The 17,813-nt window shown below is 42.7% G+C and overlaps 1 protein-coding gene across 4 annotated transcripts; it reads left to right on the plus strand.

The window, feature by feature from the left end:
* Window positions 1-96: 96 nt before the first annotated feature.
* Window positions 97-17,185, plus strand: yrk (Yes-related kinase). Of its 4 annotated transcripts, none has more exons than XM_065470968.1 (13): window positions 97-404; window positions 7,086-7,129; window positions 8,307-8,546; window positions 8,723-8,825; window positions 10,328-10,426; window positions 10,567-10,670; window positions 10,777-10,926; window positions 12,609-12,764; window positions 13,422-13,601; window positions 14,451-14,527; window positions 14,620-14,773; window positions 14,934-15,065; window positions 15,928-17,185. In XM_065470968.1, exons 3-13 carry the CDS (start codon window positions 8,330-8,332, stop codon window positions 16,134-16,136), a joined length of 1,581 nt encoding a protein of 526 aa, XP_065327040.1. In that variant the 5' UTR covers window positions 97-404; window positions 7,086-7,129; window positions 8,307-8,329; the 3' UTR covers window positions 16,137-17,185. The 4 variants fall into 4 exon arrangements, with proteins under 4 accessions (XP_065327040.1, XP_065327036.1, XP_065327037.1 ...); XM_065470964.1 differs by lacking the exon at window positions 12,609-12,764 and adding an exon at window positions 11,880-12,044 and having other exon boundaries at window positions 126-404; XM_065470965.1 differs by lacking the exons at window positions 97-404; window positions 12,609-12,764 and adding exons at window positions 2,868-2,951; window positions 11,880-12,044.
* The last annotated feature ends 628 nt before the right edge of the window (window positions 17,186-17,813 follow it).

Consider the following 17,813-nt stretch of genomic DNA (forward strand, 5'->3'; position numbering starts at 1 on the left):
GCTTTACCGTGAGCTCAATTGCGCGCGCATTCCTTTAACGTTTTAACCAAGCTGAGCTCGTGACCGTAAGCTCAGTCTGACGCCATAGTAACCGAGAACACGCTCCTATGTGGCGTTTCTGTTAAGCGTAGCGACACTGTTGAACTGTCCGCTGCACGCGCTCTCTTCCTATGTGGGGTGGACCTCGCTGTGCGCGTGAAGTTCATTCCCCGAGCCTTCCGGCCAAGGCGCGCGCTTGCCTTTTCCTCTCGCTCTCAGGCAGCAGCAGCAGCAGCAGCAGCGCGCGGCTCTTTCACTCCTGTGCGTCCCCTGCGAGTCTCCCACGGACAGCGTTCTCGCTTCACCCACCTCCGTCCCCGAGCGTCCCGACTCGAGGATTGTCCGGAGTGATTTCTTTTTGTCAGGTAAGTTTCTGCTCTCTGTTTCAAAGTAAATATCAGAGCGGTGTAACACATCTGGCTCACGGTGTTTGAGCCTAAAAAAAACAAAAAGTGAACAAAAAAAAAATGAAAATAAATAAATCAAACAGGTGCTTTACCACCAAACTGTGGGGTCATTCAACAGGTGGGCTGTGCGTCCTCTTTAAACTTCAGCCCTATTTGTGAGTAAATTCGCTTGACTCGAGACAAAGTTCAGCTGTAACGACTTAAAAGGATGCGAGCTGAATGCGGCAAGCCTAAATAAGTAGAATATTTTCCACTTTTCTAATGCCACAGGGCGCTGTCGTTGATTTTTGAGCTTTTGGTGAAAATTGAGAAATGTCGGTGTCTGTTTGAAATAAAAGGAAGTTTGTCTGCTTGCTATGAGAAGTTAATCAAGTGTGGGTTTACCAGTAGCCTACTTCCACTCTTCATGATAGCCAGATGTCACAGAGGGTGATATTTAGAAATCAGACTTGCTAATAGTGCAATTTTTTTTTTTTTTTTTTTTTTTTTTGCAACAGCGGAATTTACCAGAGAAGTTGGTCCTCTCAAATGGGATCATTTCCAGTATAAGACCTTAGTTATTGCCCTTTTAGCTTCGTCTTTTTCTTTAATAACGACTTAATAAATCATACAGGCTCTGTATTTATGGTAAAACGTGCCTGGATAGGGTTCATCATTTAGGCCTAAACCCTGAAGAGACTGTGTTAAACATTCCTTCACTAAATGTGATTAATTGGCCACATGCCTACAGGAAACCATCTTGAGGAAAAGGTATAAGAGGTTTCTGTGGCTTTATCATAGCCTCATTGTTGAAGGTATGTCTTTTTTTCACACCCGATCACTGATATAAGCTACAGATAGGTAACAGATTTCAAATTAAAATGCTGAAATATCCGCAAGGGAGTTGGCCAGAAATTTTTTAGGGGCTGGACAGGGAGAAACAGGATTAGGCTGTCCAAGGCTGGACTTCATCACTTCCTGTTTCTTTACCAGGTCAGTTCCTGTCTTTAGCCTTGGAGCAAGGCAGGAAGGAAAGGGGCGTGGATACGGTTTTTAGTGAGAAGGTTAGAAAAAGACAGTCACATCGCACAGCTTTCTTAAGGACCGGAGAAGGGCCGTGACAGGTGAATACTCATACAAGATGAGGCCTGCAGCCTGATAGTCACGCACCCCTGCACCCCTGTGGCGGTGTGGTCGAGTTGACAAGTTTCTGTACGTTTTCAGCCATGCCGTCATCCGAGGGAGAGTCTTCATGATGAACCCAAAGGACCAGACAGTGATGCTCTATTTCTTAAGAAGCAGGCTGAAAGTGTTCAGCCTCAGTACACTCAAACGCTCATATATGCCTCCAGCCGAGCCAGCTCGGGGCCTCTGTATCTGGAGGATATGATGACATCATGTGGAAACAGGACATCCCGATAACCGAGGCACCTTACTTTTCCACTGCTGCCTTCCAGCTCTGTCTCCCTGTGTTTAAGAGTGTGTGTGTGCTATTGTGTGTCTATGTGTGAGGGTTCAGTGACAGCTTGTTTCCCATTGTCCTATCATTCCTGCCCCACTCACACTCTGCATCCTGTGGAGTTTCCTGCCCATGGGTGAGAGAGTCGGGGGGGGGGGGAAGAGAAAGGTGAAGTGCAAGGAAGGTAAAGAAAGAGAGATGAGGGAGAAGAAGGGTGGAGGCAGTCTAAGATTGGTGCACAATTGGTGTAAGAATACGAAACACTGTGTGTGTGTGTGTGTGTGTGTTGCTGCAGTGAGTTTTCCCGCTGGGAGCAGCTTATCTACAATCCACTGTTCAGGAAAGGGTGTGTCCTCCAGATTTTAGATGTTTGTGAGAGTGACGATGGTGGTGGAGGGTGATGTTATTGTGATTCTGTAAGAATGCAATGAATGTGGTTTTATTTGCTTCCTTTAATTGTTCCGAGTGAACACACACCAGATCTCCATTTATCAAAAGTAAAGGTGACCGTACTCAATGAAGTGTGACTTAGTTTTTTCAGGTGCTTGCGCTTCGACTATATTATATCCATTGATTCTCAGATTAACATTCGTAACTTGATCTCGAAGAAGAGGCATTTTGCACATAAAGTGTACAGAGTGCTCAGTCTGTCACCTTTGGTATTTATTTTGCTGCATGTATTTTTAGATGCCTACGCATCTTTGCTTTTACTCGCCTGTCACGTAGACAAAGAAAATTCACTAGTGTGAGAAAAAAAAGACAGAGAGAAAAAAAAAGAAAAAGTAACTTTTGGGAAAGAACTCCAACCACCATATCTGGCAAATACCATGCATTGCTCATAGCGTGGCTAATCTCATCCCATCGGTGAAGCGCGGTGGTTTATTTTCAGAGGCAGGAACAGGGAAACAGAATTGAGGGAAGAGTGAACGTAGCCAAATGCATAGAGGTCAGTGGAGAAACACCATGAGACTGGGCCACACCTTTCAGCAAGGCGACGATCTGAAGCACACAGTTGAGGCAAGTGCTGGAGTGGCACTATAAGAGGCACTTAGACATGGCATTATCAAGTAAGTGCTGGTAATGTTAAATAAGTTTTATGTAACACTCCTGTATGTCTCACAAAATAGTGGAAATACCGATTTTTCTTTAGTTTGTGGTATCATGAATTATGTTTGTGTAGCATGTAGGTCCGTGGAGCCACACAGATTTTGACTAGCACGAAGCTGAATGGAATATAATGGACAAGTAAGAGCATTTTATTTGATTTAAGCAAGGCCTCTTAATATAAAATAAGAAACTCAGAAGATTTATTACACCACATTATGCTGAGAGCTGAGTATACCTGCTCAGTAGTGGCAATAAAGAATGCTAATACAGGCATCTGTCTCTGTCCTTGGTTGGTTGAGCTAAGCTCAGACCTAAACCCGCTGAACAGCTGCAGAGAAAGGTGAAGATGCCGGTTTGTGGATGCAGCTCACTCTGCTTGCAGAGGTCTCCCAGGAAGAGCCTGGAGAGACTTACCCTGAGGACTGAAAGCTGTAATTTGAATACATTTGCAAGAATTTCTAAAAAGATGCCATTGACGTCTTTTACATCGTAAAATGTCGAATGCAGGAGTATTTTTACAGTCTGGTTTCTCCCATTCTGTTTACCTGAAGGTTAGTTTAAGCTAAGACAACAAAAGTAAAACCCAGAAATGCAGGTACGCAGGTTTTGAAGTCCTATTTCCAAGATTTATGTCTCCTGTCTGAGACAATGGAGATGAATGAAATTTAATCAGCAGTGCTCACTGCAGTTAGAGCTGGCATTAAAAAGTCATCAGGGATTCCTCTTCTTGTTGTTTTAAAAAAACTTTTTTATTGTGGACCTTTTTTTTTTAATGAAAGTGTGTCCGGCAATGACATCAAGTGAAAACCGTGTGTAACGAAACTGTACCGTTCCAACGATCGAGGGGGGAAGTGCGGGTGTTTGGGCGAAGTAGCACATGAAGTGAGTGAAAAGAACTAGAGGATTTTAATATCTGAAACAAATATCAGCGATTAGCGCATGGTGTAAAAGGCCACCATGTAGACAAACGTATCACAAACCATTACCGCACTTCTCCCCACCAGAGGAAGCAGCTTCTCTTTCACATAGTTTTATTATAGTGTCTTCTGTATGTTTGTCAGCTGCTATTAAAAAAATCCGCTTTGACATGCAGCACCCAGTCAGATGTTTAGTTTTGACACCTGCGTTTTTTAAAAAGAAGATGCAAAGAGTAAGTGCGCTTACAGGATGGTCAAATGTGATGTGTTATGTGATATCAGAGTCTGGCATTTTGTTAAGCATAAGTTGAAAGGTTTTGCGTGCGCACATATGACTGACCTACTGATAATAATCTTTACACACATCTGTTAAAAACTGAAAGCCGTTCATTTTACAGCTGTTTCTTGCGTCCGACGTCTCATTTTCTCTATGGTGTCAAAGAGGAACTGGATTGTTTGCTGGATCGTTACGCATGCTGGTGTTTAGCGCACTTTCTGCTTCTTTTTACACAAGTCACAACATATATGCAGGGTATCAGTTTGACTGTGCAACCCCCACCTCACCACTCATTGCCAATACCACCAAACACCCACACTCATAGTCTGCTCTAGTACCTTCATCTACCTAATGGTAGACTGAAACCAAAACCCTGAATGTTATCACAAGGCAAAAACAAAAAAAACAACAACGAGGAGGAAATACACTCGCATATGGGTTTGCGTTTAAATCTGTATCTTGACTGTGTCACTTACTGGTATGTAGGATGCACCTCACTCTAGGCTGTGCTTTGTGCTGTGTGACCTCCACAAGTGTGTGCATGTGTTCTTTTTTTGTTTTTGTTTTTTAAATTAAGGTCTAAAGATGTACAGTCCTGTTAATAATCAGATGTTATTCTATGTGCAGAGAAGATGGCGGATGAGAGAGTGATTATCTAGTTGAGAACAATGGGTTTTGCAGCCGCCCTGCAAACACTTCCAGTATGTGAAAACCTATCTGTTATTGTATCAGTTCAGCCTGTGGTCATCTGTCAGTCTTAGACATGGAGAAGAAGATGAGGTGAGGGAGAGGGCGAAATGGAGATAAAGATGAAAGGGAGAAGGCTCCTTTTGCATCCTCTGCCACTTCTACTTTCTGTGGACTGTCACAGAGAACGGAGAAGCTGAAGGGAGGATGAAGGGAATAAGAATGAACGACTGCTGTCGGAGGGGTGTGGGCATGGAGTAGACAACAGCAGCAACACAGAGGAAAGTGTGGGTGTGTGCACTGGGGGTGGGTGGGTGTTTGTGTGTGTGTGTGTGTGTGTGGACTCTGTCCTCAGTTTCCAGGAAAAGGGGGGAGCGATCACAGCGGTGGACAGGAAACTCAAACAGGGCTAACTTCCTGCAGCTCTCATGATGGCCAGCCTGATAGCGAATAAGTGTTTGTGTGTGCGTGCAGGATTGTGCACACATAGAGGCTTTGCGCGTTTTCGCTTTCTGCGCGGTCGTCTCGATGTAGGTTAGAACAGCTTTTGCTGCTTTAAAGATCGAGACGTTTGCTGGGACAAACTTGACGCTGCTCACTTGGACCTCTGGTGTGTTTTCTATAATGAAAGTAAATTACCTTTTTTTTTGCTGCTGCTGCTGCTATAACTTGTATTGTTCTTCCTTTGTGTGACTTCCCCCACATTCCTCAGTAGGTGGGGTGGCTGGAGCCTGGAGCTTTTTTCTTCAAAGGTTGCCAGTTTGGATCCCGTGGCCATTGTGTACGCAGTTATCAGTCTGATAGCTACACCTAGCTGAAACTAAGAGAGGTCTACAACCGCTCTCAGAGAAAGCTAGTTGATATGAATTATTTCATAGTCTTTTGAAGGCAACTTTGGGCACCACTGTTTAATCTTTTGACCACTGCATAATAACCAAGAAGGGTAAAATAAAACAAAAAATTGCCATCTGAAGGGACTTTGCATTATATGACATTACAAAGATAAAACTCTCTTATTAGTGCGCTTTTATTGAGAACAGGGAGAAAAAACTATGACCAGGATGTGTGATGGTGGCCATTTTATTCCCGTTGACTTGTAAAGAGAAAACAAGAACATGAAAAGCCAGACTGTTTGCTTTATGACATACAGTCCAAAAGCTAAAACTGTCCAGCTCAGTGTAAATGAAATGGTTCCTACAAAACACTTTTCTGCTCCACACAACACGTCTCACTCACACACAGTCTTACAAGCACATTTTCCTGCGCGCTTTCTATCTAATATTCACATCGGGAGAAACTCAAAGTTGAGTACCAGCAGACTAGAACAGCCAGGGATGGAACCACCAACCCTCTCTGATTAGGAGGTGACTTGTCCTACGTCCTGAGCCGCCACCCCAAAAGGAAACTGAATCTGGGACAGTTTTTTTTCTTTTCTTCTTTTAGTTATTTTGTGGCAATTTAATGTGTTCTTTGTTCATTGACCTCCACTACCTCTTCAATTCGGCAGAGGTTTCATATTATGTAAAAATGATGACCTCTCGATAATCTCTGCTTACTATCTGAAAAGGGAATAAGCACTTTTGAACCAAGCTAAGCAAAACTAATAAACTGTTGAGTGGTGCATTTAGGTTTTCCTGAAGAAATGATGTTGGAAACAACCTAATTTTTCACGTTTACATTCCTTTCTATGATGGTTTTTGCTTTGGCAACGCCTGACAGTTAGCTGGAAACTGGAAGTCAAGGTTGCGTACATTCGTGCTAATCAACACAAAGGCATTTCGCACTGTTACAGACGGTCACTTTGTGTCAGTTGCTCTGCTGTAATCCTGACATTTATAGGCTTATTTCATCACATGCTCGAACAGAGAAAGCAAGCGTGTTAATGCGCATGCATACACTCACACTCACAGCTGTTGACCAGAGAGAATGGCTGAATACCCTCTCTTGAAACAAGCAAAAAGGGAAGTGGCTAACCTCACATCTCTCTCTGTCTATCCTTATCTCGAGCTGTCTCTGACTCTTCTTTCTCTAACCTCTCTGCCTCCTCACTTCTGCCTTCACACATCTCTTTATTCATGCTTTACCGCTCTCGAGCCTTTCTCTCACATTCTCCACCACCTTTTCCCTTTCCGCTTCTCTGCCACTCATCCTCCCTTTGCCCCGCTCTCTCATTCCAGCCCTTGTCACTCACCTTTTCCCTCTTTTTTTTCCAGCGGCGATGGTGATTGACAGATGATCTGACAGAGGAAGACATCAGGTGAGAATAAGTTAACTTCTCCTTCCCGCCCTACCTCCACCCCTTTTTCGCTTTCTTCCTCCTCTCCCTTGTTCAGGGAAGTTAAGTTTTATATTTAAAGTTTTTACTTCTCTCTTTACAGTTCTCCATATTTTTTTTAACCCCCTGTATGCTGATTTGTGTTGGTTTCACTTTCTACTGATTTGTGTTTGAAGTCTTAGCTTGTATAGAAAGATTGTGGAAATTATGTAGGCGGACTTAAATGTGGTCTGTCTCTTTGAAGGCTTTTTAGCGTATCGCTGGTATTAGAGATTGGTGAAAGTTTAAACAGGTTTTGTGTGCAAATTCGTCACAGACGTGCGTATCTACCCGACATGCACTGACAGTCGTGTAATGCAACAAGAAAGTAGATGCTTGTGGTACACGTCATATATCAATATGGCGGTGCTAGCTTCAACGTTATCATCGTTATTAGCGCTGCCTGCAGTGCATGCACCAGCGATGGTGCTATGAAGTCAAACAGTGTAAAGTGTTAAGTAGTGCAAAGGCAGTATATATAGTAAATATAACGCCAGGTTTTCCCCTTTTTAATATAGCGTCATCGTAACGAGGTCAGGACAAGCATTTTGAGTGTAAGAGCATGTAGAGGTGCATGAGTAGACGATTCTGAAGGGGAGATGAGCCACATTTTAAATCGGGCACCTCTTGGATGTGCTTGCTTAAACTGTGTAACCTGTCTCGATGCATGCCCAGTCATCTATGTAAAGCAAATCCAAGAAAGTTGATTCTGTTCATCTAGATGTAGCATTTTCAGTGGGATAAAAATGTTTCGGCACTCATTCAGGTGACTTTATAATCTGCTGTATCTGAATTTTTTTTTATTCCATAAAAATCAGTATCCTTTAACAGCCAAGCTTTAGCAAACTTTACCAACAACCAATAAAAAAGCAAAATGTTGAATATTCTGAGGGGATCAAACACTTTGGCCATGAAAACCACAGTTAAGGTCCCAGTCCTCCTAAAGGCAGCGAGAGTCTGCAATGCCCACTTCCCAGGACATCTGCCCTCAACATTTTTTAAAAAGAAATGAAAAATAATGAAAAGAAAAAAGAAGATTTTGACTTCTCGCATTCAAAAAAAGGGGAAAAAAAGTTGTGTCTTGTTACTGTAATGCTGCTTTGCTGCGTTGCTTTCACAGACGCCGTCTCCGTGCTGGTTATCATGGGGTGTGCCTGTTGCAAGCAGAAGAAGTCTGCCAAAGAAGCAGCAGACATAGCAGATCTGTCTCCTAGCAACGCAGGTGGGAGCTCCATGGCCTTGAATCAGGGCCGATACTGTCCCGACCCGACTCAGACCATCCCGGACTTCAACAAGGGCTTCTTGTCCAACAGCGCATTCCCCAACACCAAAATCAACCCGCGGTCAGGAGCCATAACAGGTAGAGCTGAGCCTGTGTGTGTTTGTTTGTGAGAAAGATGAATTTACAGTCCCTCTAAACAATTAGCATCATATTAGCCCTCCTGCTGTTTTTCAGTCCATGTCTGCACTGACATATTCAAAAGACCTTGGCGATACCGGCCAATCATTCTCTTTCTTGCTTGAACACATGTGCAGGTGGTGGAGTAACTCTCTTTATAGCGCTGTACGACTATGACGCCCGCACTGAAGACGACCTCACTTTCCAAAAAGGAGAAAAATTCCAAATTATTAACAACACGTGAGTATACTTTTTTTTTTTTTACACATTGCGTTAATGAAAAACAAAGAGGAAAAAACCCCACATAAATGTATCTCCATCATTAGGAAACACGACAATCTGTGTCAGGAGCTCATGAAACAATGTTAATGTGATCTGTGTTAAAGGCGTTAAATTAAATCACTAAGGACTTCTGAGAGGTAATTAATTTTGTTTGCATACATTAAATACCACAGGCTGCAATTAAATGCCACCCATTAACACCGTGAACTGCCAGAGGTCTCAGCTGCTGCTGGCAATGTTGACAAGCTTTTGTTCTTGAAAAAAAACAAAACACTTTGCCCTCCTCAGAAATCCCGAATCCCATTTATATGATGATTTACATTGAGACGGGAGGTTTTTGGGGTTTCTTTTACCTAAGTTCACACCTAAGCTGCTAATCTTCTTTCCGATCTATGCTTTTAGTTTTGCTTTTAGTTACATGAAGATCATTTGGTTTGCTAAAAAAGGCTAATTTATCTTCCCTCAAGAGGCTATTTGCATTTTTCACTTCATCAAACATAACCACAGCTGCTCCCAGCAGGCATTCACTACAACTCAAAAGTTTGGGGTAATTTAGAATCGTACATTTTTTTCAAAAGTAACATTGATGAAAAATGTTTTAAATGACAATAAATGATTAATAGAGTCACTATTCATAAATTAATATCTGTTTTTGAACCTACTTTGCCACCACTTCTGTGTTCAAGTGTTTGTGCTTGTGTTAAAAAGCCTGTTTCGGTACTTTTAGCACAGCCCAAAATAACTAGAAATGCTAATCCGCTTCAGCGGTCATGTTTTTGATTACTATCACAAAGGGAAGTTTCATTCTGACACATTTCTGTATTGGTGATCTAAGAGAAAAAAAAATTCAATGATGTGTGACACACTGCTTCCTTCAAAGAACAGGGCAAACTACCTTTGACCAGAGTGTTAACAAATGAAAGAAATGTGAGACTGCAGCACATAACTGAACAAGAAGTAAAGTGCGTCAGGGTCTCTAGTTTACGAAAACGATGCCTTGTATGATCTTGGCTGGCAATATTATTACACAGTACCTGTAAGAGCCATATTGTGGTGTTCTGTAGAGGCAGTCATACACACTGGGGTATAAAAAACTAGAATTTTTGGCGTTTCCTGCTTGGAATCACCTTTGTTTCTCAGCATTGCGCTCTGAGAGAGGTTTTTTTTAAGGGTTATATATACAAATGGCAACTGAATTGAACCCACAAAGGTTGCTGTTTTAGACACTTAGCTACCGAGGTTATATAGGTTCTTTCACCAGCACAACATAATTAGAATGAAGGTTTCTGTAGTGGCTTTCTTATTAACTGCCATTTATTTCTGTTTATTTTCATGTTATTTTGCATAAAAGCTACAGATCTTTCTTTCAAAAACAGTAACATTGCTCAGTAACTGAAAACGTTTGAGCACTGGTGTTTTGCAAACAATGAATTTTACATGTGCGTGTGTGTCTTTTGTAGAGAGGGCGACTGGTGGGAAGCTCGCTCTCTGGACACCGGCAACTCGGGTTACATCCCCTCCAACTACGTAGCTCCAGTGGACTCCATACAAGCCGAGGAGTGAGTTCACAAGTAGTAGCACATGCCCTGTTTGAAGCGAGCGATTGTGCTGTGTGATTGACATGTAGTCTGAAGGCAGAGGTCAAGCGAGGGTTTGCCATTTTCTGTGGATGACCTGTGTGATGTTGTCATGGTGACAGGTGGTATTTTGGGAAGATGGGAAGGAAGGATGCAGAGAGACAGCTGCTGGGCCACGGCAACCCAAGGGGAACTTTCCTCATACGAGAGAGCGAGACCACCAAGGGTGAGATGGCCACACACACACACACACACACACACACACACACACACACACACACACACACACACACAGAGATCTGAATCCTCTCCCTTCTCCCGCCTCTCTGCAGGTGCTTACTCTCTTTCCATCCGTGACTGGGACGACAACAAGGGAGACCACGTGAAGCATTACAAGATTCGTAAGCTAGACAATGGCGGCTACTACATCACCACCAGATCACAGTTTGATACCGTGCAGCAGTTGGTCGTGCACTACCAAGGTAACAGAAATGCAAGAAATGTGCACTCCTTTCTGCCTTTCCTTCGGAGTGTGAAAGCATTCTTTTGCTTCTGCCTCTTCGGCTTTAAACCTGCATCAGCAACATTTACGATCTCATTCTGTTCGCGTTGCTCATAATTAGAGTATTTGAGTGGCGTAGAAAGTAGGTGCAGTAACCAAAGTACTGCACACGTGCAGCACTGTGGTGCCTCCATTTTTTTGCGGCTTTATACTCCCACGCTGTGTTTAAGTGTCATCTTATGTTGCTGTACTTTGCAGATTCGTGTTTTGAATAAAAATTTATGATGCATAATAAGCTTTTAATATGATTGTTTTACCAACTACCTTATCAAGTTATCAAACTGAGGTAAACCTCAACAGCCGCAACATTAAAATGGAGATTACACTTTGGTGTTCCATAAAAATGACGTACTGTTTAAAATACATTTTGATATGCCTCACAGTTAGGGAACTTGTAATGATGTGTTTGTGAGACATGGTTAATCATATTTACTTTGTTAAAGGTATCTGAGTGCTTTAACCACTGATCACTGGAGACTTTTTAAGCTTTATTTAGAGTTTGTGTAACAAGAAGGGCTCACACCCTGTACTTCCTCTGTCAGTATAAATCTGCCCCCTAGTGGCTGCTACTGAAATTTTTTTTTTGCAGTTTGTGATAATCAGAAGCCACCTGACAGTTTTATCAGCATAACTCAAGTGTCCCTGTTTTGCCTTTTTGTATCTACACATGCTGCTGCTGTTCAGAGTGTCTGTTTATGTCTGTTGTGCTGAATTTCTCCTTGCGCCTTTAGTTTTCGGTTAACTTGTCAATTGCATAAGCGCATAAGCAACCTGTCTTGTTCTTCCTTTATCTCTGCACCTGCTGTTTTCTTTTCCTCCTGTTTCCTTTTTTTTTTTTTTGCCTGCCTGTTTGTCTCTCCCTCTCGCTCTCAGAGAGAGCAGCGGGACTGTGCTGCCGTTTGATTGGCAGCTGTAAGCGGGGCATGCCTAAGCTGGCCGACTTATCAGTGAAGACCAAGGATATGTGGGAGATTCCCCGCGAATCTCTCCAGCTGATTAAGAAACTGGGCAACGGCCAGTTCGGAGAAGTCTGGATGGGTAGGGCCAAAGGGGAGGGGATGCGTGTGGGGGAGAGGAGGCGAGATAACAACAGACGCACACCAGAATGAAAACACATTAAAACTGCAGCAGTCACATATAACACGTAAGCGTTTGTTGAGTTCGAAGAACATCAGTAAACATTTCTGGTGTGAGGAACAAACACGGTAAAGCCCTGTGATCTGTGTTTCTTGCTCTCTTCCTGTATCTTCAACAAATACACCTGAGGATCAGACCACACAGACGTAGGAACGCACACATCATTGTCAGATGTAGTCTGCACCTGTTTTTACATTTTCTGAGGCAAATACTTAATAAAAATTTTCAAAAAGTGTGTTTTACATCCAGGTGTGTAAAGTTGTTCCCCTCGTCCCCTGTGACTGCATGTGCATGTTTCATCATCTCACTTCACCTCTTTGTCACCTCCCCCACCCTCACCCTTCTTCCTTCCATCTTTCCACCCACCACTTCACCTCCTTTTTCTTCATCCATTCTTAACCCCACCCCCCCATCTCCACCCTCTTGCCACCTACCTCCTCCTCCTCCTCTTCCTTCCTTACTTAGGCTCTAATGACGGGCTGTGTTATTACCTGACAAAGGCCTGTCCCAACTCCACCCCGCTCACCATGGGTCTCGGGCGGGACGCCTGGGAGGTACCGAGGGACACGCTGGCCCTGCAACGGAAGCTGGGGCAGGGCTGCTTTGGGGACGTGTGGATGGGTGAGACCGACGCCGCCAACCTCTGACACCCTCTAGAGGCACAGAGGGAAAGCTGTCTGTCATTGTCCTTTGTAGTGTCTGCTGCTGTCCTGTGGCAAACATTGTTGGTAGCACTCATTGTCTGCCCTGTTGATGGCCATTTATGTCAGTGTATGTGAGATAGTATGTGTATTCCAGTTGAATTACCTGGCATTGCCAAAAAGATGTTTTTGCATTTACACTTACGGACAATTTCTGTCAAATCCCAGCGTTTTGGCTTTCTGAGCCGTGCAGAGTTTCTCCCTGAGGCCCGGCCGAGCTCTGTGTCTGTCCATGTAGCTCAAGTGCTGCTGGTTTTGACGTAAGACCAGAACCCCCCTTCCCTCCCTCTTCATCTCTCTCACACATCATGCATGCTCTGTGAAATAACAGTCGTATGCATGCAATAAAACAACAACAAAAAAATAGCCTGCATGTTGTGTACCTGTTGTCACACATACAGATATTTATATCAGGCAGATATCTACATCTGTATGTGTTGGTGTTTGTGTTGTCATATTTGTTGGGTACAGTGGATGTACAGTATATGCGCCCATCCCCGTGTCACACTGACATAAAGACAGGTGCATTCGTCCAGGTTCTGGGGTGTGCGCTAACACACGCTTTTCTGTATGCCAGGCATGTGGAACGGCACCACCAAGGTAGCGGTGAAGACTCTGAAGCCAGGAACCATGTCCCCCGAGGCCTTCTTGGAGGAGGCTCAGATCATGAAGAGACTCCGTCATGACAAGCTGGTGCAGCTCTACGCCGTTGTGTCTGAGGAGCCCATTTACATTATCACTGAGTTCATGAGCCAAGGTATCAGGAAAAGTAAAACCGCCACACAAGGTTGACACACTGTAGATATGAAATGCTGCCCTTACAGCAGGTAGAAGCCTCAATGAACATTTGAACGCCCCATAAATTGGACTGGCTTTTACTTCCCTAAATGAGGTGACAAACCTCTGAATTTGTCATCATAATACACCTACAGAGCAAAATAATATACAGATATTACCAGGATAAACGTATAAACAAATAACAATGGGTAGATTTCTTTAATTAAGTGCAGTAGTTCTTGGGAAATTAAAGCTGGTTCTCAGAAACTCCCTATCTAGTAATGAAATATTTCTAGTAAATAAATAAATAAATAAATAAATAAATAAGTAGACCACACTTCCAGACCTGCACTAATAATTATTTTTAATTGGCTGCCACTCTAACTTTCATCCATCTTTCAAAAGGACATTTTTCAGATATCCTGCTTGCTTGGCATCAAACAAACTACCAAGAACAAAAACCTAAGCAGTCACCAGCGAAGGCTTTCACGCCACACAATAATGAATTGGCAGAAGGGATGGTGACTTAAGGTGGCACTGTGTGAAGTGGAAGGTCAGAGTTAAGGCCCCCCCCCCCCCTTGATTCCCCGCTAAACAAAACGCCGAATCCCTACCAAAACCAGATTCTCTTTATTTTTCTGGGCGTGTTCTGAGACTTTCTTGTGGAGGTAGCAGGTTAAATATTGCTTCAGAATTTACTAAAAGCTGAAAAGACATTAAAAACGTTATGCAAAGGAAATATGCACATAGATATAGCTGGCGGACCGCAGTAGGTATAAGAGTCTGTCGTGATCCCACCTGTACCTCACCTGTAACTTTTTTAATTTAGGAAGTTTGCTGGACTTCTTGAAAGATGGAGAGGGGCAGAGTCTGAAGCTGCCTCAGCTGGTCGACATGGCTGCACAGGTGAGTTAAAGTCAGGCACACTGGAAAAAAGAAAGAAAACAGCTTATAATCTACCACAGGTCTGAGCACCTGTCGTCTGTGTGGGTGTGCAGATTGCAGCTGGAATGGCGTACATCGAAAGGATGAACTACATCCATCGTGACCTGCGAGCAGCCAACATCCTCGTTGGAGACAACCTGGTGTGCAAGATCGCCGACTTCGGCCTGGCTAGACTCATCGAGGACAACGAGTACACAGCCAGACAAGGTAGCACAATGTCACATTAACTGTGTGCACCTAAGAAAAAGAGCCACACTCGCACAATGCTGTGATTAACAGTTTCCTTCTGCCTCCATGTCTATATTTTTATACACAACCTATCCTAATTATATGATTATGCATCTCCACTGTGTTGCCATGGTTTCAGGGGCGAAGTTCCCCATCAAGTGGACGGCTCCAGAAGCTGCGCTATATGGACGCTTTACTATCAAGTCAGATGTCTGGAGCTTTGGCATCCTACTAACCGAACTCATCACTAAGGGACGTGTGCCATATCCAGGTACTGCTCTGTTTCTTAATTCACATGCAGCAACAGTTTTTTCCTTATCCACAGTGAAATTCCCAGGGATTATTTTTCATCTACATTCTTAAAATTTTTTATACACTATCGACCATCTGGAAAAGCAGTTGCAAAATTTCTCAAAGAAACCTAATCGCAGTGGATGAATGGAGAATATCTCTAAAGAACCTGCTAACCTCCTGTGTAAACTAACATGCAGCTCATGTGCTTCCCTGGTACTGTATGTACCACATGGAAAAACCAAACGGACAAAACATTTATATTTTAAAAAAAAGAAAGAAAAAAAAGAGAGAAACCAGAAAATTATTGCCAGTCTCGCTGTGATTACAAACCTCTTATAGAGGGCTGTCAAAAAGAATAATTTGAGACTAATTGAAGAGCACTAATGTGAGGGGATCATAAAGTTCTGTGACTCCACTCGTAAAAATTTAAAACCATTCCTGATTGAAATAACAGGTCCGTAATGCTCACTGGATGCCCATCAGTGTGCCTTTAAACTGAATTTTGCGTTGATGAAAAAGCTGAAGTTGCCGGGGGACCACAAAGATTGTTTTGGCACGTGTCATGGTTCAAATTCAGAGGGCTATAAAAGACCTGAAATACTGGGGTTTATACAGTTTTCCAAAATATACAGAAACCCCCCCCCGATGGACAGACCTGTTTCACTTTAAGACCATTCACATCTACTATGTAAAGAATTCCAGATGTTTATGCACCATTTATAAATTACAGTACTGAAAGTGGTCAGATCTTTATTTTCTTCAAAATCCATTTTTAAATGGCACTTTTGTCTTCCTCTCAAATGTCAACATTCCCGCTCTCTGCCTATGTCTCTTTTTAGGAATGAACAACCGCGAAGTGCTGGAGCAGGTGGAGCGGGGCTACCGGATGCCTTGTGCCCCGGGCTGCCCCACCTCGCTCCATGAACTGATGCTGCAGTGCTGGAGGCGGGAGCCTGATGAGAGGCATACCTTTGAGTACCTCCAGTCCTTCCTGGAGGATTACTTCACCGCCACAGAGCCACAGTACCAGCCCGGAGAAAACCTGTGACCGGCACATGTGTAGGGCAGGCGTGACAGCAATACACTGACGGGCACGCTGTAGTACTCATACTCATGCTCTCAGGGTATTTGACGTGCATGTACCATACAGGACACACACACGCACACACACATATAAAAGATTCATATTATTATTACTTTGTTGTAACTGTTTAAAGACAGTTTCCCCTCTTCTGTCTTTGTTCACTGCAGTCTGTTCAGGACAGATCAGTTAGGCGTGTTGAAGAGTTGGAGCTCTTCTGGTCAGGCCTTGCAGTAATGTTGCTTCACTGTGTAACCATGACAACAAGGAACTGAAAGAAGATGTAGATGGCTGTGTTGGGGTTGGGGGGGTGGGGGAGTCGAGTGGATACATGATCTGTTCAGCTGCCATATACGTTCAGGTCCTTTGATTTCTCTTTTTGAGAGGAGCTAGATTTTACTTTTCGCCTGAGATAAATATGTTGTAAGAGAAAGAACCGCAGGTGCAACAGGTGATTATCACGCATTGCTTTAAACAGTCTCCAAAAGCAGTCGAAAATGAACCTCGTGCCCCTATGTGGTCACTGAATAGATTATGTACATTGTGTACTAGGTTCTGTGTTAACTGAACAGAGATCAGTTTTTATCTCTTTCTGATAAAAAGAGCTGCTGAACTGATATCAGAGTCATGCCTGTCTCCTGCTTTCCACCTTATCGCCAACGTGTGCCTTTAAACTGGTCAAATGACTGTTTTCAAATAAGTACCTTTAAAACTGTGCTATGAAACTTTGAGGGATGGTCAGGAATGCGCTTTATTTGTCTGATAGTTTGTATGGCAATTTTGTATGGATTGTCTCTTTTGTTTGTTTTAATTTAACTTGGATATATCTGTGCATCACAAAGATTTCTATATCTAGTTAACATGTATACAATTTTCATCCTTTTGGGAGGGCAGGGCAATATGGTATCCATAACAGGGGAAAAAATATATCAGAGGACTGTGGAAGGATGGTGTCTGAAATGAATGTAAGCTTCATGATGTCATGTCGTTGTAATAAAGATCAGATATCTTTTTTTCGAAAATGTCTCTGATTATGTGTGTGCTTGGACACTTACACTGTCATGTTGTCACACTATTATGTCTTTTTTATATGCCTATATAAAATTACACAATTAAAAGCAAATTTCGAGTTACTGTCAAACTTCTGATTGAGTTGAAAGGCAAATTTAGTTCTTTTAACTATTTAACTTTATTAATTTGGCAACTTCTAGATTCAAATTAAAAACAAACACTACACTGAGACATTTTCCTTTCACTTTATTATGATTTTAAACACACGCCGAGAGATTTTGTTTTTACTAAATGGGCCTACCAGTTTATATTATTTTCACAAACTGCTTTGTAAAGGTCTACAATCACAGGTGAAAGACACAAACATAACTGTGTAAATAAATATATCCACGTGATCTGTTTGATATGTGAATACAGGACTAGAACAAATAGTTATAGACTTAATGGGTATTAAACAAAATATTTGTAATGTGCACATTTTATTGAGCAAGGTTAATATGAATGTAGAGTAAATGCATGGCAGCCTTTTGCAGCGTGTTCATTGTGGATGTTATCACTATGACAATGAAAATACCAACCATCAGTCAGCCTCAGCGGCTGTGTAATTGTTTCATCAGCAATTTCCCTGAATTT

This window comes from Pelmatolapia mariae, linkage group LG22, assembly GCF_036321145.2.
Source record: "Pelmatolapia mariae isolate MD_Pm_ZW linkage group LG22, Pm_UMD_F_2, whole genome shotgun sequence".
NCBI lineage: Eukaryota > Metazoa > Chordata > Actinopteri > Cichliformes > Cichlidae > Pelmatolapia > Pelmatolapia mariae.